The sequence below is a fragment of the Zalophus californianus genome, chromosome 15 (genome assembly GCF_009762305.2).
Source record: "Zalophus californianus isolate mZalCal1 chromosome 15, mZalCal1.pri.v2, whole genome shotgun sequence".
In the NCBI taxonomy this organism is placed as follows: domain Eukaryota; kingdom Metazoa; phylum Chordata; class Mammalia; order Carnivora; family Otariidae; genus Zalophus; species Zalophus californianus.
The window spans coordinates 88,736,295-88,757,460 of record NC_045609.1 but is presented as its reverse complement, the minus strand read 5'-3'; the positions used below and the strand labels follow the sequence as shown (position 1 = coordinate 88,757,460).

At 56.0% G+C, this 21,166-nt stretch overlaps 2 protein-coding genes across 2 annotated transcripts; one reads left to right on the top strand and one right to left on the bottom strand.

Annotated features, from left to right (window-relative positions):
- Window positions 1–931: 931 nt before the first annotated feature.
- On the top strand, window positions 932–5,022 carry SPRN (shadow of prion protein). The gene is made up of 2 exons (XM_027596508.1): window positions 932–1,239; window positions 2,250–5,022. Exon 2 carries the CDS (start codon window positions 2,265–2,267, stop codon window positions 2,700–2,702), a length of 438 nt encoding a protein of 145 aa, XP_027452309.1. The 5' UTR covers window positions 932–1,239; window positions 2,250–2,264; the 3' UTR covers window positions 2,703–5,022.
- A 146-nt stretch (window positions 5,023–5,168) lies between these two features.
- On the bottom strand, window positions 5,169–20,913 carry MTG1 (mitochondrial ribosome associated GTPase 1). The gene is given in 11 exon segments (XM_027596507.2): window positions 5,169–5,822; window positions 6,177–6,289; window positions 10,873–10,954; window positions 11,252–11,348; window positions 11,833–11,894; window positions 13,358–13,448; window positions 13,821–13,877; window positions 14,384–14,464; window positions 16,775–16,879; window positions 19,639–19,703; window positions 20,754–20,913. Coding segments are annotated over 11 exon segments (1,281 nt in total). The 5' UTR covers window positions 20,866–20,913; the 3' UTR covers window positions 5,169–5,406.
- Between the last annotated feature and the right edge of the window lie 253 nt (window positions 20,914–21,166).

Below are 21,166 nucleotides of genomic sequence, written 5' to 3'. Positions count from 1 at the left end.
GGAAGCAGGCTCCCCACGGAGCAGGGAGCCCGACGCAGGGCTCGATCCCAGGACCCCGGGACCATGACCTGAGCCGAAGGCAGACGCTTGACGACTGAGCCACCCAGGCGCCCCCCTGATCTCCTCCTCTTATAAGGACACCAGTCAGATTAGATCAGGGCCTGCCCTACTAACCTCATTTTACCTTAATTACCTCTGTAAAGACACCGTCTCCAAATACAGTCACATTCTGAGGTTCTAGGGGTCAGGCCTCCAACACAGGAATTTGGGAGCCAGGATTGTGTGTGGAGTTCTGAGTTCTCAGCAGTTCTGAGCCTCTGGGGACCTAGAGGGTCTGATGGAAGCTAAGAGAAGTCACATCACATCAGGTCACAGTTGAGGAGGTCATGGAGTCATCAAGAGAGCCTGGTGTCCCCAGGCGGAGAGGCTGGGTGGGATATCCACAAAGGTGGGCAGCAACATAGCACCATTTCAAGAAGTCCCAGAGTCACATCCAGCAGGGACTGGGAAGGCCGACTGGCTGTGGCAGTGGGGTTCCAAGTGCCCTTGCTGTGGAGTGGCCACGGGAGGGCTCCCCAGAGGGATCGCAACAGTGGCCCTGCAGGATGTTAGAACGTCACCCATTATCTCCTTTCCGGATACCCTGGGGCCCTGGATCAGCACCCTGCCCTCCCTGGGCCTCCCCGGTGAAAAGCACTAGACGCCAGGATCTAGAGCATTCCGCGGCCCGCGTCTGGGACACATCGCCTGGGGCAGGGATGGGGAACGGGAGAGGGTGCAGAGGGTGGGAAAGGGGTGGAGTGTCCGAGGGACGAGGAGGAGGAGGGGTGGAGTGAGGCTGGAGGCGGTGGGGCGCTGTGTGCAGCAGAAATGGGATGGGGTTGGGTGCCCACTGGGTGATGGAGACGAAGTAGGGTGGACGTGTGTGGAATCAGGAGATGGGGTGGGGGGCTGGCGCGGACGGGGTGAGGGTTAGGACGGGGTGCAGCGAGGCTGAATGTGCTGGGAAGGGAGAGGGGCTGGGCGCTCCTCACAGACTGCCTCTTTCTCCTCCCTTCCCATCTCCCGGGGGATGAGCCTCCGCGTCTGCCCGCCCCCAATCCTAGGGCGGAGGCCTCGCGCAAAATCCAGACTCCGCGCTCGGGTGCAGGGTCTCCGCCACAGCCCGCTCCTTCCCGCTCTGCCAGGGCCCCTGAAGCGGCCACTCCAGCCCGCGGTTCCGAGAGAAGCCCGTGCCAGGTAAGGCCGGACAGGCGGGATCCGGGCGCACCGGAAGGTTGGGGCGGGCAACCGCGGGGCTGGGGATGGAGGCGCCGCGAGAGGACCGGAGGGCCCCGGGAGGAGGGTCGAGCCGCCGCCCGGATTAGGCCCTGCGTCGCGTCCCGGTCCCCCGCCCCAGCTGCTCAGCTAAGCGGTCGGGAGTAGGGGGAGGGGGGGTGGAGCATGGCGCGGGGGTGGGGCGGGAGGGAACTGTGCCCTGGGTCCGGGCCTGCGGGGGCGGGGTCTGCACTGTGTCACCGCCGTGCGTCTCCGCGCCTCCCGCGAGGCCAGAATCCCCTGCTCGGGCTCTGCGCCCGATGCGCGCTGCTCCAAAGGGTCTGGAAGAGCCTGGCAGAGGCACACGCTTGGTCCTTTCTCCAGACGGTGATCTGGATCCTCGGGGGCACTTAGTCCCCGAGACTGTCCTTCAAATACATCCCCCACCCCACTGTGGCCTCTGGTCCCGCCAAGCCTTGGAGGCTTGGGTCGGTGGTCCCAGGGCAGCCCAGGATATGGGGCCCCCTCCTCCAGGCCTCAGCTCCCCGACCGCAGGGTGTTCACCACCCGCCATTCTTTGCTCCCACTTCAGCCCCAGGCACAGAATAACCACCCACCCACCCCCCCCGGAGGTGCTCAACTCTCTCACCCTTCAACTCACCCCTTACTCGTTACTGAACAAGACTCCCACCCTCTATCCAGGCCTGAATGCCTAATCCTCCCAGCCCACCCAGGCCCCGAGCCGGTAGTTCTCCAGATGCTGGGGGCCCCTGTACTGCCAAGTGCTGAGTCTCCTGTCCCCAAGCCCTGAGACCGCTGGTCCCCCAGCCCCTGTGTCCAGGCCCTGAGCCCCCTGGTCCCTGAGCCCCTGTCCCAGAGACCCTGTCCCAGAGCCCATGAGCCCTTGTCCCCAGGCCCTGAGCCCCTGGCCCCGAGGCCTCTGGTCCCCTGATCCTCACAGAAGCTGAGGTCCTTTCCGCGTTTTACCGCAGGTTTGCTCCACAAAGATGAACTGGACGGCCGCGACTTGCTGGGCTCTGCTGCTAGCCGCCACCTTCCTCTGCGACAGCGGCGCGGCCAAGGGTGGCCGTGGAGGGGCTCGCGGCAGCGCCCGGGGAGGGCTGCGCGGGGGCGCGCGCGGGGCCCCGAGGGTGCGCGTGAGGCCGGCGCCTCGCTACGCTGGCTCCTCCCTGCGCGTGGCGGCGGCAGGTGCGGCGGCCGGGGCGGCCGCGGGCCTGGCGGCGGGCTCCACCTGGAGAAGGGCCCCGGGCCCCGGGGAGCGCGACCTGGAGGACGACGAGGACGCGGCACCAGGCGGCAACCAGACGAGCCAAGGCGTCTACAGCTACCGGGCGTGGACTTCGGGCGTGGAGCCCACCAGCAGCCCGTGCCTCTGCCTGCTACTGGGCGGCGCTCTGGGCGCCCTGGGGCTGCTGCGGCCCTAGGCCCGGCCGGGCTCGCGGCCAGATCCGGCCCCCGGCCGGCGCCCTCCCCGCGGGCCTCTCCGGCCCGCCCCGGAGACCGCCAGCCGCCGAGGGCCCTTTCCCACCGCTGCCCACCGCCTCCGACCCAGAGAGCCTGTTCTCCTCTCACCCACCCGGAGGCTGCGTCCTGTTCACCGCCCTGCCCAAGTCCCTCTCCAGCCTCCCCATCGCCCACCCGACCAGAGGACCAGGGCCCATCAGTTCCAGGATGCCCCACCTACCGCATGGAGGTCAGGGTCCTCCCCAGCCAGAAAGGCAGGTGCCTGTGCTTCCACCCTGCCCAGCAGCCACCGTCTCTCCCGAGCTGCCCAGAGAGATGCGCCAAACCAGGATGTTCAAGCCATTCCGGCTGCCCTGACCCCATCCCGGACACTTGAGGAGTATGGACAGTGCTGACCACCAGGCAAAGAGGCGGGCCCTGAGGACCCTGTGGCCCTCCCCACAGAAGCAGCCAGAATGGACCAAAGGACTAGTGGCTCTGGGGAAGAAGAGAGGTTTCTCTCACGGGTTGTGGTGTGCCTACCACCTGTACAGAAGAGGCAGTCTGGGGACTTCGGGGGCCCAGAGCACCCCTGCCACAGCAGCTGCCCCACAGCCTTGCCAGCCCACCCTCAGGCCCAGAGGCATGCCCCCTCCCTGGGCAACCTCAAGACTAGGGGCTCCCTGAGGCCACTCTGCTCCCACTTGAAACAAGTCACTCAGCTCTCCTTGGGACCTATTTTGGGGGGAAAACCACATTGTTTAAGTTTCAAGAGCTTTTCATTTCCTTTGAGGTTTAGGTTCACATTCTGGAATCAGTGCTCGCTAGTCCTCAGGGATGGCTCGGCCACTCCCACTAAACAGCCCTCCCCAGGACAGCCCACTTTTGCTTCAAGCAGATCTGTAGTTGGCGCCTCTCCCCCTGCCGCCGGAAGGAGAGGGCAAGGTGTGAATGGTGTGAATGCGCAGGCCAGATCTCAAGTCAGAACCAGCAAACAACACGGCCACAAGGCAGGTCCTTGGAGGCGGGCAGCAGCGGCCAGGTGCCAGCCCAGCACCCGACAAACAGACAGATGTGAGAGTATCGGGCTCAGCAAAAGAAGCCGGGAAGCTGAGCCCCCTCCAACACCTCTCTGAGCATCTGAGGCTGTTCTGGGGACAGGACAGACCCCCCAAGAGGCCTCTAAGGAAATGCCAGGCGGGCCTTGCAAGGGTTTGCCTCTGGCACCCAAACACCCTCTGCAGAAAGCCAGCCCTTTCAAGCCTCGGGCCTGGGTCACAGTCCATGAGCTCAGCCCTGGGGGCCTTGGCTCTTTACCACATCCTCCACCCCATATCCCACAGCAGGACAATGTCCCAGGCCTGGATCCTCTGGATCTCCCCCTCCTTCGGTGCTCACTGAAAGCCTCACCTGCTGCTGGGTTGCCTTCCAGAATATGCCCTCACCCCCACCCCCACCCCCCAGACCATGGGGCCTTTGGACTCAGCTGATGGACACCAGCACCTCCCGGGGGGCGGTGGGGGGAGGACCTGCAACCTCTGCTCTCCCACAGCTGACACCCAGATCTGGTTAGGGTGAGGGTCTCCAAGCTACCAGCAGAACCCTGGACCAAGCATTTCTCTCCAAAGACCAGGACACAGAGCTGCAGAACACAGCTCCCTGCAGCCACCTGTACCCACAGCGCCGGCAGACTCGGGGTACAGCCCAGTGCCCCTCCCTCCATTCCAGACCAAAGACCAGCAGGCTGTGGCCTCGTGGGCAGTGTGACCATTCTGCCACTGCACCTGCAGGCAGGAGAGTCTGCACAGGGACTCGGTTCTACCTGAGGGGCCAGGGGCATGGGCCAACTTCTCCGGCACCCTCACAGGCCGCATGGCGCCACGTGGTGGATGTGGAGAAACGGCATTCTCAAGTCAAGAGCTTATTTCACACACCAACCTGATTCCGGGAGCGTGTCTGGCCTTGGCACCAGCACACGCTTGAGTTCTTCCCACTCTACTGGTCAGGGTTCCAGCAGGAAGCAGATGGCGCCCAGGGCGGGTAATCTCAGGAGAGGTCAGTGTGTGTGCTCCAGGTGTGGGCACCTTCAGGAGGAGAGGTGCCCTGCAGAGACTCAGGTGTTTCCAGGAAGGCCAGGCCCCCACTGGACACAGAAGAGGCAAAGCAGCTGACCAGGTCCACCCCCACCCCCTTTCCTTCCCCTGCCCTTTGCTGGAATGCAGGCTGCTAGGTCAAGTTCCCTGGGGAAGAGTCCCACTGTCCTGTTAGCTAGAAGGTGCTTGGAGGCAGTGAGAGGCTCTAGAGTCCCCACTGACCATACCAGTGACCCTCCCAGCCCACACGCAGCTGGGGACAGACAATCCTTGGGTGCTGCCACAGCTGTCTGGACCCTCCTGTCCACTGTGTGTGCACATTTTAGTCGTGTCGTGAAATAAACACTCTGCTGGCAAACAGAACTGTCTTTATTGCAGGACCCAGGACACTACCAAGGACCTAACACAAGAACCCTTGCTAAGTGGCTCATATCCCAGTTTTTCTTGCTGAGAGGGGCCTTAACACGTGGGCCCAAGGTGCTACTGGCGCACAGCAGATGAGCCATCAGCAGAGACAGGCCTTTTAAAATGTTTAAATTACAGATTGTACTCTCACCTCCTAAGAAAACATCAGCTTCTCCTTAAGAGACACTCAGCATGTGTGAGGCACACAGGGACAGCTCAGAGGTGTCAGCAGCCCCGATGTCCAGACTCCGGGCACCGTGCCCTGTAACCAGCATCTGGCCAGGCTGTGGAGGGGCCATAGGTACAGGCTCCTTCCTAGAGATGAGACCTGAGTACTGTACAGTGACCAGCATGGAGATTCTGGGAAAGGGAGTCCCAGGGTCAAATTCTTGGCTGTGAGGGCCTGGGATGTCCCAATCTCTGGTGCCAAGGGCCAGGCGGGAGTGAGGCCCCTGCCAGCTGGACTGGTTCAGGGGTCTGCCAAGGGGGGTCTCTGCAGGACATCCCTGTCCAGCATCACTGGGCCGAGCAGCCCGCTGCGGAAGGTGCGGAGGAAGTCTCGGGCTGCCGCGGGGTAGTTGGGCTGGATGACGTTCACATCCCCTGGGGGAGACAAGACGGTCTGGGGAGGAAGGCACCTCTGTGCAGGGCAGACCCAGAATTCAGACGCACCCCTCCCTGCCCGTCCTCAGGGACTGATGGTGGGTACCTGTGGAGCTTGGGCACCAAGAAAAACCACAGAGTCTGGGCAGTGGCGCCTGACCTCAGGAGGCTTAAGAGGGGTGGGACACAGGGTGTACCCAGCATGAGGCAGGGCCGCCCTGAGCCCCCTCCTCTGCAACACCTCCATTTCCAGAAAAGCCACATGTGCCCACAATGTCCTCCCCAGCCAGTTGCAGCCCGCTCCACTGGCTGGTTCTCCAAGCCCAGCCGGGGGCTGAGGCCTCCACGTCTCACCTGTGCCTGTGAGCACCTTCACCTTCTGCGTCTTCCCCAGCCTCACAGCCACCTGCTTCAGCACACTGGCTATGTCATCACGGGCTCCGTCCAGACCGTAGTGCCGCACGTACCTACACACAGACCAATGGTCAGGGAGTGGGGGCCATGGCCAGGACGTGCGGGGTCACGCCCGGCTCCACCAAGGACCCCACTAGAGCCTGTCGCTGCATCATCCACCCCATTCCTGAGCAGGCCCAGGGCCTGGAGCCCTCAGTCAGCACGGCAAGCCACTGGAGACACTCAGGGCCTCCAGGCAGCCGCACGAGGTCAGGGGCGCCAGGATCACCAGCACTCTCTCCAATGGAGAAGGAACAAGGTGTGCTTGGCATTTTTGCAGCCCTCGGACCAGCACACTGAGCACCCACCACTGTTGAGAACTGCCCGGTGGCTCCCGTGAACTCCCTGTCCCACAGGACTCCGGCTCTGGGCCTGATGAGAAAGGCCAGCACCAGGCCGGGCACATCTGACCGTGAAGGGCTGAAGGAGACAAACCTCATCCACAGACAAGCACCTCCCTGAACCCCGGGAGCCGGGAAACTCCACCCTGGACCGCCTGATGGCAGAGGAAACGGTGGATTTGCCTCATGGTCCACAATGGAGGGCAGGGCTCAGCCATGAGGAAAGTAAGACATGGACCCAGCCCCCACGTGGGCATCGAAGTGCCCATCTCAGAGGGCGTCTGAACGCTGCGAATGCAGGTCCTAAGTCAAACTTCTGAGGGCGGCAGCCCCACGAGGCCCTCTGTCCTGGTGACCTTGAGAGCTGTCCCCAGGAGAGCACTCCCACCAGCACACAGCCGAGAGCTGCCACCTGCAGGGACTCTAGAAATTCTCTAGAAACATTCTCTAGAAATGCTGCAGGACCACAGATGCCCAGACTCCCACACAACTGAAGCAAAAAAATAAATTTGAAATTTTACTTCCATGTAAAACAGAATAACAGGAACTGAATTTACCTCCCCTGAAACAACCAAAAACACACAAAAGAACTGTGTCCAAGGCACCAGACATCAAGCTATGAAGAATGTAAACAGGGACCCACCACTGCCCCGCACGGCACCTCATGACCCCACAGAGCCCAGAGGGTTGCTGGAACAGAGACACCACCAGCTGAACCAGACGCCAGAGCTGCCCAGAGAGAGAATTCTAGAAATCGACCAACCTCTATATTTAGCAGAGGAGGGCTCAGCACATGTGCGAAAGGAAATTCTCCAAAGCCAGAGGCCAGGAGAGACCCTGAGCAGGGCAGAGGGACCGTGCCCAGTGCTCACACAGAGCCAAGAGCAGGTGGATGGTACACAGGGCAGGGGAGGGCCCCGCCCCACATGGGGCAACAACTCCAGACCCACAGGTCCGGAAGGAACTGTTTCCAGACAATCATCCCAAGCAAAGCTCAAGGATTTGTGCAGGAACCTAAAGATGCCCATCATCCAAAGAGGCAAAATCCAAAATGCCTAGCAGCCAAGCAAACATTATCAAGCATGGACAGTGGGGAAACAGACTCATCATGAGAGAAAATCAGTTAGTAAAACCACCCCAGATGTTAGGGTTAGCAGAGATGTTAGATCAGTTATTGTAACCACAGTCCACATGGTTACGAACTGAAGCAGAAACACAGAAGATATGACACACGCTGTGAGACACACACTGGTGGGTGTGAGCAGCAGGTCAGACACGCAGGGGTGTAGGCGCGTGGCCGACACATGGGCAACAAGTCCTGAGGACGGGAGAAGGCAGAACCTGAAAACACAGGAAGAAATCACGTTGACAAAGATACAAATGTAGGGATCCGAAGGGGTACGTGCACCCCAGTGTTTATAGCAGCAATGTCCACAATAGCCAAACTGTGGAAAGAGCCAAGATGTCCATCGACAGATGAATGGATAAAGAAGAGGTGGTATATATACACAATGGAATATTATGCAGCCATCAAAAGGAATGAAATCTTGCCATTTGCAACGACGTGGATGGAACTGGAGGGTGTTATGCTGAGTGAGATAAGTCAATCAGAGAAAGACATGTATCATATGACCTCACTGATACGAGGAATTCTTAATCTCAGGAAACAAACTGAGGGTTCCTGGAGTGGTGGGGGGTGGGAGGGAGGGGGTGGCTGGGTGATAGACATTGGGGAGGGTATGTGCTATGGTGAGCGCTGTGAATTGTGCAAGACTGTTGAATCACAGATCTGTACTTCTGAAACAAATAATGCAACATATGTTAAGAAAAAAAAAAGAAGAAGATAGCAGGAGGGGAAGAATGAAGGGGAGTAAGTCGGAGGGGGAGACGAACCCTGAGAGATGATGGACTCTGAAAAACAAACTGAGGGTTCTAGAGGGGGGTGGGGTGGGGGGATGGGTTAGCCTGGTGATGGGTATCAAAGAGGGCACGTTCTGCGTGGAGCACTGGGTGTTATGCACAAACAATGAATCATGGAACACTACATCAAAAGCTAATGATGTAATGTATGGTGACTAACATAACATAATAAAATAAAATTAATTAAAAAAAAAGAAATCATGGTTTAAAATCTGATAAAGGCTACAAACCCACAGATCTAAGAACTCAACAAACTATAAGCTCAAGAAACATGAAGAAAGCCATACAGGGCCCATTGTCATAAATTGCTCAAAAGAACGACAAGAAAATCTTAAAAGCAGCTGGAGGAACAAAGGCAAACATGACCGATTACCCATCAGAAACAACAGGGGTGAGAACAGGATGGGACAACCTCTTTCCAGTCCTGAAAACAGCTGTCCATCTACCCTTTCACGCAAAGCACAAATATCCTTCCAAAACGAATGTGAAATAAAGACATCTTTGAACAACCAAAATCTGAAAGAATTCATCAGCAGCAGACCTGCGCTGCAAGAGGCATGACGAGAAATCCTCAGATGGGGGACACCACATGGAACCTGGCCCTAGGAGCAGCAGCCACGAACAGAGCCCATGAACCATCAAGCAATGGGTAAACAGCTAAGGTTTATTTCTTACACTTAAAGTCTCTGTATAAACAGAACAGTATAGCTCAGGTTTACAAAACACGTCAAAATAAGACACAGAACAACAGAAGCCCAAAGACCCAGAGCAGAAGGGAGATGCGCCATCGTAAGGAGCTTGCGCTGCAGACATGTTATGATGTCACCCAAAGCTGCTCCTCAAACACCAAGGCAGCCTCCTCCAGAAGTTACAGAGGACAAGCTGACAGAGCGGACAGAGGGATATCATAAGAATATCCAATTCATCCAAAAAAGGCCAAAGAGAGAGACAGAGGGACCGAGGGAGGGAGACGGGCAGGCAGATGCAGAGAAAGAGGAAAGAGAACGGGGGACGGAACAAACAGCAAGACAACAAATTTGGGCTTTTTTTAGGATTTTATTTATTTGAGAGAGAGCATGATCGAGAGACCACAAGTGTGAGAAAGGGAACACAAGCAGGAGGAACAGTAGAGGCAGAGGGAGAAGCAGGCTTCCCGCCGAGCAGGGAGCCCGATGCAGGACTCAAGCCCAGACCCTGGGACCACGACCTGAGCCGAAGGCAGATGCTTAACCAACCGAGCCACCCAGGTGCCCACAAGACGACAAATTTACCCAAATATCAATAATCACATTACATGTCAACAGTGCAAAGACCTAAAATAAAAGACAGAAATGGTCAGATTGGATGAGAAACAAGACCTCACTGTCTGTATGCAGCCTGTAAGAAACACATTAATACAAAGACACAAATAAGCTCAAGGCGAAAGGATAAAAAAAGATTTACTGTGTTAACACTAATCAAAAGCTGGAGCTGTTGTATAACTACCCGACGAGGCAGATGTCAGGGCAGAGAGCACTGTGAAGACCCAGGCGGTCCTGCTGGGTGACAGGGCATCAAATCAGGACACTAGGGCCCGCAGACTGTCCCCTGCACCTCACAACACAGCTCTGGAATACATGAAGCAGACACACAGAACCGCAAGGACAGACAGACAATACCTGATAAACAGAAGGAAAGCCAGCAAAGTAGAAAAAACGAAATAATAAAGATTGAACAGTAATCAATGAACTAAAAGACAAACAACAGAGAAAGTCAATGAAACCGAAAGCTGGTTCTTGGTGGAAATCAGTAAAACTGAACGTCTGGTGAGACTAAGGTCCTCAACGCGACACGGGACATCCGGGAAACACCCCAGCGAGAACAAACAGGTGCGTCGATCTATACCACAGAACACCGCGCAGCAGCCACCAGGAAGGAGCAACACAGGCCACAACACGTCACGACACGGGTCACGACACGCGTCACAACACGGAGGAATCTGAGAGCAATCACGTCGAGCGCAAGGAACCCAACAAAAGAGAGCGCACGCCGTGGGACTCCATTCCTAGGACGTTCGAGGACGGGACACAAGGCAGATGGCCACCAGGGTGTGGCTTGCGGGCTGGGGGACCATCTGTAAAGTGGGAGAAGGAAGGGGTAGAGAGGAGTAATCCCTGAAGAGCACAAGAAATTCGGGGGTTTTCTTGACTGTATAAGAGCCAAACATTTCAAACTGTGCACTGCACATATAATGTGCAGAATTTGTCCCGTAACACCTTAATGCTGCTATTTTCGTACATGACGTTTGTCTCGGATGAGAGAGAGGACAGCCCGCCCGCCCCCCACCCTGCACTCACCCAAAGAGCTGGTGCCTGTTGAGAGTGTAGAGAAGGTAGTCGGCCAGGGTCTCCTCCCCCACCAGGTGGTCCAGCACGGTTCCTGGAACCAGGAGGCCAAGGTGAGCAGTGGAGACCAGCTCCCGGCTCACCAGAGGTACTGCTGCTCCTGACCACTCTGCCTTGGCTGTAAGCTGGGAGAAGGCAGGCGCACTCCAGGCCGTGGGGGTCCACGGGGTCAGAGCAGTGGCCCATGTCACTGGGAACAAGGGCTGACAGGCTGCCTGCCATGCACGCTCAGCACGCTCTGAAGTGTCTGCCACAGCCGGGCCGAGAAAAGCAGGCACAACCCGCCAGGCCCGGCAGCAGGAGGGGGCACTAAGCGGGGACTCCAACTCACCGCACAGGGCCAGCTTCAGGCCCATCTCCACACTTTCGATCCGAGGGGCCAGCACCCCGGGAGTGTCCAGCAGGAACATCAGTGGCCGCTCACACACCTGTGGACAGAGAGGGCGGTCGGGCCATCCGCTCCCTCCAGGCGTTCTGCTGGGCGGCTCCTGGAGCCAGGCTGCTAGGTTCCTAAGGCTCTGAGAAGGCCCCAGGGCCCTGTCCTGATGGGTTCATCCTTTTCAGGAAGCTCCCGGCTTCCCCGCAGGATCAGTTCCCATTGAGTTTGGAGAATAAATCAGAGCAACAGGTTCTCCTCCCAGAGCGAAAAGGGCATGTGTGGATGGGCTGAGCTAAGCCTGGGAGAACGGGCCACTGTGTGACCTTGGGCAGGTGCCTCGGTTCCCTCATCCATAAAACAGGGGTGAGAGCACGCCCTCCCGGAGGTCTGATGTAAGGGCGCTGCAGTGCCCGGCACGTGGCAAGCGCTCTGTGGGAACAGAGTGGAGGAGAAGGCAGGCAGGCCACCCCACAGCCCTCAGGAAGCACCACGCGTATGCGCGAAACTCCAGACCCAGCAGCCAAGGACCCTACCTGAATTCTGGACATCACAGCTCTGGTGATCCCAGGCTCACCGCCCACCCTGGTAGCTTTTCCTGCAGGATGAAAAGGGGCTGTCGAATGCAGTCAACACACAAAGCCTGGCATACAAGCTACAGGATAAGAAATGAGACACGTGGAAACCATGAAGGCCCACATGAGCTTGTGTTCAGTTCAGATCCAAACCAGCTCACAGCAGTGACTCTTTTACTAAAACTTGCCTCCCAGTGCCTGGAAAGGTGCTCCAAGACCTGCCAAGGGACCGGCAGGCAAGCGCCTGACCGTGAAGGTCCCCACAGAGCTCTTCCTTCAGCACCCCAGCTTCTGCCTCCAGGACTTGGCCCCATGCCCCCGACACTGACCCTGCACCCTGCGAGTCTGCTCCCACAGCACTGCCCGCAACAGGCCTGTGAGCTGAGTCCCTGTCCAAGGGGCCGAGTCAACGCAAGAGTGAAGAGATACATGTGTCTGCCAGTGATGCATGGAAAAGCAAAGCGTGGTACAGAAACCCAACATGGTATTATTCAGCCTTGCAAAGAAGGCAATCTGGACGCAGCCACAGCATGAATGGACCCTGAGGACATCACGCTCAGTGAAACAAGTCCAACACGAAAGGGCGGATACTGTGTGACTGCACTCATGTGAGGTCCAGACAGAAAGCAGATTAGTGGTGCCCAGCGCTGGTTCGTGTTTGTTTAAAGACCTCCAGTTGGAGACAATGGAAAAGTCTAGAAATAGTCTGATGGATGCACAGCACTGAATATACTTAATGCCACAACTTTTTTTAAAGCCACAATTTTTTTTAAAGCCATAATTAAAGAAAAATAAATTTTAAAAAATAGATGATTTGGCAAGTCTGCAATGAGCACCAAGAACACCATCTGCAAAATAATGGCTAGGCTAGTTCAGTCTGGGGTCTGTGCACTGGAAGCGGGTTTGTTAACAGACCACACATCGCTGGTGTGGAAAACAAAGCCAACGTGGACCTGGTGCGAAACTTGAAAATATTTAATGGAACAAAGGGTAAAGCACAGCGAGTAAGAGTGGGCACGTCTGCGAGACTCCACGGCAGGGTGAGCACAATCAAGGAGGTGCCCAGGCAGCTCCCGGAGGACATTCCCGAGCCGGCGGGGCGGGGGGGGGGGGGGGGAGTGAAGTTTTCCAGCCTGGGGTGTGCCTCACCAAATGCCTCCCACCTGACATCAGGTCTCATCTATGCAGCGGGGCCCTGAGACGTCAATGAGGGAGAAGACAAAACCACCAAAGAGCAGAAAAGTCATCCACATGTTAAACATCACATTTCATGTTCAGGAGAGAAAACAAATTCAGTATAAAATGTGTAACAGAACGACTCTGTGTCACCATTTAACCTTACATCAGACAGTTAACTGGGTCCTGTCGGTGCAGAGACAACCCCGAGGGCCGTGAGGCTCTGGCTATGGAAGTTTTGTCTCGGGACCAGAGGAAGAGTGGCTGCTCACTGGGAGAGATGAAAGCCCCACAGCATCAAAGGCAGTACCTTTCCTGAGGTGCTGTCTCCTGAGCGCGTTGATGAGTGAGGACTTGCCCACATTGGGGATCCCGATCACCATGGCACAATACTCCAGGCTCTGCCCAGGCACAAGAGCAGGGGGTCAGGGGTCCACCCAGACCACCCAGAGCCCTGCCCACAGCCCTGCCCATGGCCTCATCTGGCCCATGCTAGGGCCCCACAAGCCCAGGTCTGTGTTCAGGGGAAGGAAGGTCACTGTGGAGGCCACCCCACCCTTCCTGCGGCGAGAACAAGAGCACACAGGGCAGCTCCACAGGCTGGGGCAGCAGCCCCCTCCCAGGTACCTATAGCAGCACAGAGAGAACCCAAGGAGTTCTGCAGCTCAGTCACAGCCCAGCATGGGGACTGCTTGACCGCTGCTTAGCCGCTGAGCCCAGGCTCCTCAGCAGGAGGGACCAGCCCACAGCCCGTACTGGGCCCCACAACCAACCTCTCCTCGATGATAGCGGTAACTGCTCTCAACCAGTCCTCTGACCATCGGGATGATCTGCAAAGGACAAACCACACAGAAACTGGCTTCTTCCTGGGCTTCTGGAGGCGCTGTACTCCCGGGTCCAGCATCGGGGAACCAGGACTGTCCACATCAGGATTTAGAATGTGCTGGGGCCCCAAGGGGGCGGTGATCTGTGCTATGTCCTGTCCCTCCACCAGCAGTGAGCAGGTCAGCCCCCCAGAGGGTGACAGCTCTGACTGCAGCCACCTCCCACCAAGTCGCATATCAGCCAGTGAAATAACCCTAACATACAACTGCAGAGAACGGGGCCCCAGATCTCCAGAATCGTCCTAGCTACGGCCCCGAGTGCACACGACAGCCTGGCACTGTCCTCCACAGTCACAAGCTGTCCGGAGCCCACCTGCTCTCGACCAGGATCCCCCGCAAACCTACGGATTGTCTCTGAAACTCTGCTTCTTGTAAGAGCATGAGATAATCTGTGGGATTTTTTAAATGTATTTAAGCAAAAGCATTAGAGTGCGAAACAGAGGGACACCTACCTGCTTGATATTCTCATCCCTCACACAGTTGGTGAAAACAACATTTTTTAGGCCTTCTCCTTCTAAGTGTTGTATAATTTTCTGAAAGAGAATATTTCCATTTTATATACTAAATGCAAGTATGGGTGGCATGATATGCTAAAATCCAAGAATCTGAGCTTAGAACCCCAACCCCACCCTCGCCACAGGGCCAGGCATGTTCCCTAGCTCAGAGCCACAGCAGCAGGGCCTGGGAAGAGCCAGGCTGCAGGGGGGCAGGTGGAGCAGGTGCTAAAGCACCATGGGCCTCAGGCAGAGGGCCTCGGGCAGAGCGCAGGAGCGCCCGGCCCCCCTGTGAGGACAGGAGGGAAGTGCCCTGGCCAGGGGCCCATGTACTCCGGGCTCCAGCGGTGATGAAGACTCAGCACAGACACCGCCTGCCTCTCAGGACTCAGGCCCCTTCATGTACAAGGAGCCGCTTCCAGCATCAAACAGTTCTGGTCTCCACTAGTGATTTCGTTACACCTGAGTATTCTGCCTAGCTCCCCTGTAAACTGAGGCTTGAACCCAATCCAATTACAAAATATATGTAATGTTTTAAAAGCCCAAAAGTAAACTAAGGCCAATATGAATTTACTGGTCTTAACACTAAACGAATGCAGTGTAGGAATCCTGTTTTTTTAAAACCATATTGTTTGATCAGCTACTGACCTAAAAATATGGTTGATGCCTAAATGAACAAAAAGTCATTCACTAATTTAGTTTTAGTTATGTATTTTAGTTATTTGTTAGATGATGCAGATTAAGACACAGGCCACAACAAAGACATATGTGTATAAATTCACAGCGGATGTTCCAACCCAGCACTCAGAGGTAGACATGAGGAGCCACTGCTGGGGGCTTCTCCACTCCTCTCCAGGACCTCTGCCACAGAAGCACCTGAGAACAGCTCCCAGCCGAGGGAGACACCACTGTGTCCCTATGGTAGGTCGCCTTACTGCCCAGCACTCTACAAAAATTAGCATTTAAGGGCAGAAGCAATCACTGATTAAGACTCAAATCTCAACCAGTAAAAGCAAAGCTTGTGATAAATTACTACACCTGCACATGCACTGAGACCCACGAGCACCTAGTTCCTGGACGACCTGAGCTGCCTGATCTGCACAGCAGGAGGACTCAAAATGACAAAAGGTGCCTGCACCTGGGTCAGGGCTCGCTTCTGCTTGGATTCTCAAAAGAACTCCGGTGGCTTCAGTGTTTATGTTTCCCTGGAAACTTGACACAGAGGCTTGTGGTTGGGGCTTAAGTAACTCAAACACCACAATCAACTAAGATTGAACGGGCTCCGTGTTCAGCATAGAGTCTGCTTCTCCCTCTTCCTCTGCCCCTCCCCACTTCCCCGAGCTCTCTCTCACTCTCTCTCTCTCTATCTAAAATAAATAAACTAGGGGCCCCTGGGTGGCTTCGTCAGTGAAGCGTTTCCCTTCAAACAAACGGATCCCTGGCTCCTGGGATCCAGCCAAGGCATCAGGAGCCTGCTTCTCCCTCTGCCCCTCCTCCCCCAACCCCGCTTGTGATCTCTCTCTCAGATAAATAAATAAAATCTTAAAGGAAAGGGAAGGGAAGAAAAAAGAAGAAAAGAATATAAAGCTTTTTAAAAACAAGGAAGGAACCCTAAACTACATTCTGGAAACAAAGAGAAAACTGCACTACTAACAACCTGACGATGGCTGGGCCGCACATGCTCTGACACCCGCCCTTTGCGCAGCAAGAACAGAGGGGAGCGCTTGAAAACAGCATGTCCAGACCTTCGTGTTTCTCGAACTTCTGCGACACATGGGAAAACCCTGCACTGGGTCACTTGGTCACTCGCGTCCCCCGATCCTGCCTGCTTTGAAGAAGTTCCTTTGGGCCCCCCACCCTTCTAGTTTCCAAATACTGGGTGTGCAGGACTGGCCGGCCAGTGTGGGTGCCTGGGGTAGTAGATGCAGCCATCATGGGAGACCTCCAGGTCAGTACCTGTGGCCTGCGCCTGTGGCCACCGGCCTCACACAGCTACTGAAACACAACTCATTAAAATGAACTAAACTGTGAACATCAGTGCTGCAGCCAGAGCCCCATTTCAGTGTTCCCAGCCAAATGGGCCAGAGGCCACATGGTGGGGCACCCGGCTCCAGCCACACAGCCCGGCCATGTCGCATAAGAGAGGCACATCTTGGTCCTTTGGACCATAAATTAATCATTATAAATTAGAGGGAGGCATGTCATTTTGAGAAATCATATAGGAATACCTCTGCAAACAAAGGGCTGTTTGCCAAAGCAAGACTGCCTGGGTGAATCAACACCGTGTTTGTTTGCAATCCCAGACACAGGAACCCTAAGGCTGACGGCATCTGGGACGGGCACCTTCACCTGCTGCTCTTTCAGGTCCGCCAAGTCCATTTTGTTGAGGACCAGCATGTGAGGCTTAAGCCCAAGAGTTTCCTGAAACAGAGGATTGCGGCCTGAAAGTGGAATGTGGCAAAATTAAGGAAAAAACTCCCTCAGTGCTTTACCAGCCCATTAATTTATCTTGTCCATCTTGTCACACAGACTGACACCATCTTCAGAAGGAAATCTTTAGAAGAAACTGAGCAGAGGAGGAAACCCAGTCTCAGTGCAAGTACCTGCCAGCCAGCCCAGCCTCACGCTCCAAGAAGGATGAGACCAACCCCCTGTCCTGCCCTCCCAGCTGGGGAAAAAGACGCCTTGCCGCTGCCGCGTTCTCACTGCAGACACGCAGGGCAGTGGGTCTCACATGCCTTCCCCAACAGGAATGATGGTGGCGAAAACAAAACACAAAGCTCAGTGGAAGGTTTTGTAACTGGTTCTTTGTTTAGCTGCCAAGGTACATAACAAAATGAATGATCTGATCACTCTAAAACAGTGCATCCCGTAAAGTCCTAACCAGTCTATCTCAAACCACTGCCACCCTCTGGTTACCGCCAAAGGGATGAGGGTCCCCATGGAAACCATCCTTGAAGGTTCTGCCTCCTCTCGCCAGCACTGTCAGGCCCTTCCGCCCTGGGCCAGGGACCCTCGGGCAATCAGGATAGGTCCCACCTCATGGGACCCTAACACAGGCAGGAAGAGAGGCCTATATATTTATCTTCTGAACACTCAGCTCCTACCGAGTCCAAGTGTGAAACTCCCGAGGCCTCCAGCACACCCTGGGTCTAGACACCAGTTAAGGGCTATGCCCGCACCCCACACAAAAGGACTTTCCATAAATCTCACTCTTCCCTCACGGGTTAACCAATCCTGTGTAATTCAGAATATCAAAAGCCTCAGACTCTCTCCCAGGGCCCCTAACCCAGCCCAGGGTTCCTTGCCAGGTCCTGGAAAAAAAGGCAGAGGTCTAGAAACCAAAACACAGATGTCCACTCACTGTGCAGTAACAATTACTGGTTTATCATTTTTGATAATCAAACACATGACTGCCAGCAAACACTTCTGACCAGCATGGGATATCCTATAAATTGACATATTTAGCCTACAGTAAATAAACTTGACACTTTATTACAAAAGTTCCAGAGTCTATGAAATAGTGAAAATGGTCCCTCATCAGACACCCTTGAGCTGGTAACAACTCTCAAACCAACACCTTCATCACATAAAGAGAACCCAAACATAGCTCAAAAACAATAGAAACAAGGTCTTAAAGTATATTCATTAGTGAACAAGATCACCAGATCTTGCCAATTCACGCCTCAGGCACAGAGGAAAACCCTGTTGGCCGACACATTTCAATCAAGCTTGCATAACCCCACCGAGAGAACCCACTGCTGGACTGGACTGGAAGGTCTGGGTGTGCCAGGCAGAAGTCAGAAACAAAGACGTTACCCTAGTACCAACGGGGAGCATCAAATAGCACAAGGCCTGGACCCCACACCACAGATGCTGATTAACTGGTCCGGAAAGGGGCCCAGACCAGGATTTTTTAAACCCTCCTGGAGAAACTCTAATGTGCAATGAGGGCTGAGAACCACTGCTTCAAGTGCCAATAACTGAGAGGTGAGGGTGCCACCCTCTGTGGCAGCAGACTAGACCAGAGCAGAGGCCAGACAGAGGAGGTGCACGGAGACCAGGTAACAGCCAGGAATGCCTCCCGCTGCTTGAGCATTGCCGGATTCAGGAATAACGGCCTCCCCTTACCATTAGGATGCCACACCCAATTCCAACAGAGTTGGGAGCGAGGGAGCCCACAACACTAGGCAATTCTGTGACACCACCTGGATGTCCTATAACTTAACTCAATTCTAACACTATCTACATGGAGAAAGAGTCAGATCCCACAGGCTAAGGGCTCAGTCCCACAAGATACCCCCTGCAAGGTGCCAATCACAAGTCCAGGCCATCACCTGTGCTTCTGACCCACTAGTTATAGATGGGAGGTTTCCATGACCCCCTCCTTGGATTCAGTTAGTTTGTTAGAGTGGCTTCACAAAACTCAAAAAAGAAAATTTTACTTACTAGATTACTGGCTTATTAGAAAATGATATGACTCAGGAATAGCCAGATAGAAGAAACATGTAAGACAATGTATGTGGGATGGCGCACAGAGCCTCCATGCCCTAAATGTGCCACTCTCAGGGCGCCCAGGTGGCTCAGTCAATTAAGCATCCAACTCTTGATTTCAGCTCAGGTCGTGAGCTAAGGGTCGTGAGATCAAGCCCCCCATTGGGCCCACCGCTCAGAGCAAAGTCTGCTTGAGATTCTCTCTCCCTGTGCCCCTCCCTGTCCTGCATTTGCATGTGCACCACCTCCCCCCATTCTAAATAAATAAATGAATGAATGAATAAATAAATAAATAAAATCTTTTTTAAAAAGAGTAAATGTGTCACTCTCCCTCCATATCCACATCTGACAACCCAGAAGTTCTCCAAACCCTGTCTTTTTAGGTCTTTATTGAGGCTTCATTACATAGGCCTCATTTATTAAATCACTGGCCATTGGCAATCAGTTAAACCTCCAGCCCCCCTCCCCTCCCAAAGGTCAGGGGTGGAACTGCAGGTTCCAATCTCCTATAGCAGGACTGTTTCACCTGGCAACCAGGAGTCAAACCTAGGTGACTTAGCAGGTTTCCAAAAGTCACCTCATCAACACACACCTTTATCACTCTCATCACTTAAGAAATACCCAGGGTTTTGGGAGCTCTATGCCAGAAACAGGGACAAAGACCAAATATACATATATTTCTTATTATAAATCACAGTATCACAACCACTAAAGGATATCCGGGCATCATGGACCTCGATGATACAGTCCACCAACTTTAGGCTGCTCTGCATCTTCTTCAGCCCTGGAAAACAGAAGGATGCCTAATGGGTCTATGGCTTTTCAGGAGTGGTAGGTTTAAACTGTCACGAATGACACACCACCACAAACAACCTAAACAAGAATACATCTGAGTGAAGCGTCCTAAGTCACCATAACTGATGGCCGCTTGCTGAGTGCCTCTTTCAAGTTCGACAGTGGTGTCTCCGGAAAGAGAAGAGGCCCTGCCTGAGGTGCAGCAGCATGTGTGGGTCCCATCCCCTCGGAGGGCTCTACGTGGAGTATTTACCCTCTACAGGTGTTGGTCTCAGCTACAGAACAGGCAACTCGGACCACCCGACTCACTGTGTAGCCACTTCAGCCACTCACCCTTCACCAGGAACCACACACACAACCCAGTCACAAGGCTCCTCAGGAACGGTGCGCCGCTCAGCGCCCCTCACACAGCCACACCGGGGCATTGGGAGCATCCTGCAGCTTCTCGCATCTGCCACCTCCCGTGCCCACGCGGCCACTGCACCAGCCCTCGGGGCACAGACGCGCGGCACTCGGTCACCGTGCACCCGGTGCACCAGAGCGCGCGAAGGGAGCCGGCGCTGGAGCGGCCATCTCCCAGAGGTCTTCCCCAACGAGCTGTCAGGGACAGTAAGGATCTCCTCGGGAGGTTTGGCAGAAGACAGCAATGCCTCTGTGTTTTAAACCTGCTGCAATGACGGCACAGCTTGGAAAGTTCTTCCCTCCGTTTCGTTTAGCCCTCAACATGCTATTCAGGAAAGTATCTCTTTGTAGAAACAGATGTGGAAACGGAGGCTTCGGGAAATGAAGTGGCGGAGGGGACCTGCTGGGTCTCAGGACCACCCCAGGACACCTCTGCCGCCCGCCGCGGCCGCCCGCCCCACGCGCGGTCGACCTGACGAGCGAACGGGTGCTGGGGACGCCGGCGGGTTGGGGGCGGCGCCGGGAGGGGGCCCCGGGGACGCCGCGGGGGTGGCGGACTCCGGGGGGCGCACACACGGGCACAGAGAGACGGCCGCAGCCGGCGGGCGGACCCCGGCCCCCCCCGCCCCCACCTCACCCTTGGCCATGTGTCCCGGGAACCAGCGCGCCACGTCGCGACCGCCCAGGGGGAAGCTCTCTCGCCAGGCGGCCCCGGCGGCGCCGCAGAGCGCGCGCGAGGCCAGCCCCATGGCGCCGTGTCGCCGAGCGCAGCGCGGCGCAGGGGGACCGTTCCCGCAACGGACCTCTCCGCGGGGCCCACGACCGACGCTGCAGTTCCGGCGCTTGAGAAGTCCGCCGGGCGACTCGCGCATGCGCACTACGCTGCCTTCGGCGAAGCGCTGAGCCTGGGGGCGGGGCCGGGGCGGGGCCGGGCCGGGGCGGGGCGGGGCGGAGCCGGAGCCGGGGTGGGGGGGGCCGGGGCCGGGGCCGGGGCGGGGCGGGGCGGGGGCCGGGGGCCGGGGGCCGGGGCGGGGCGGGGCGGGGCCGGGG

What these genes read in the sequence shown, in the direction of transcription:
- SPRN (XM_027596508.1), top strand. Translation starts at nt 2,265, where the DNA reads ATGAACTGGACGGCCGCGACTTGCTGGGCTCTGCTGCTAGCCGCCACC.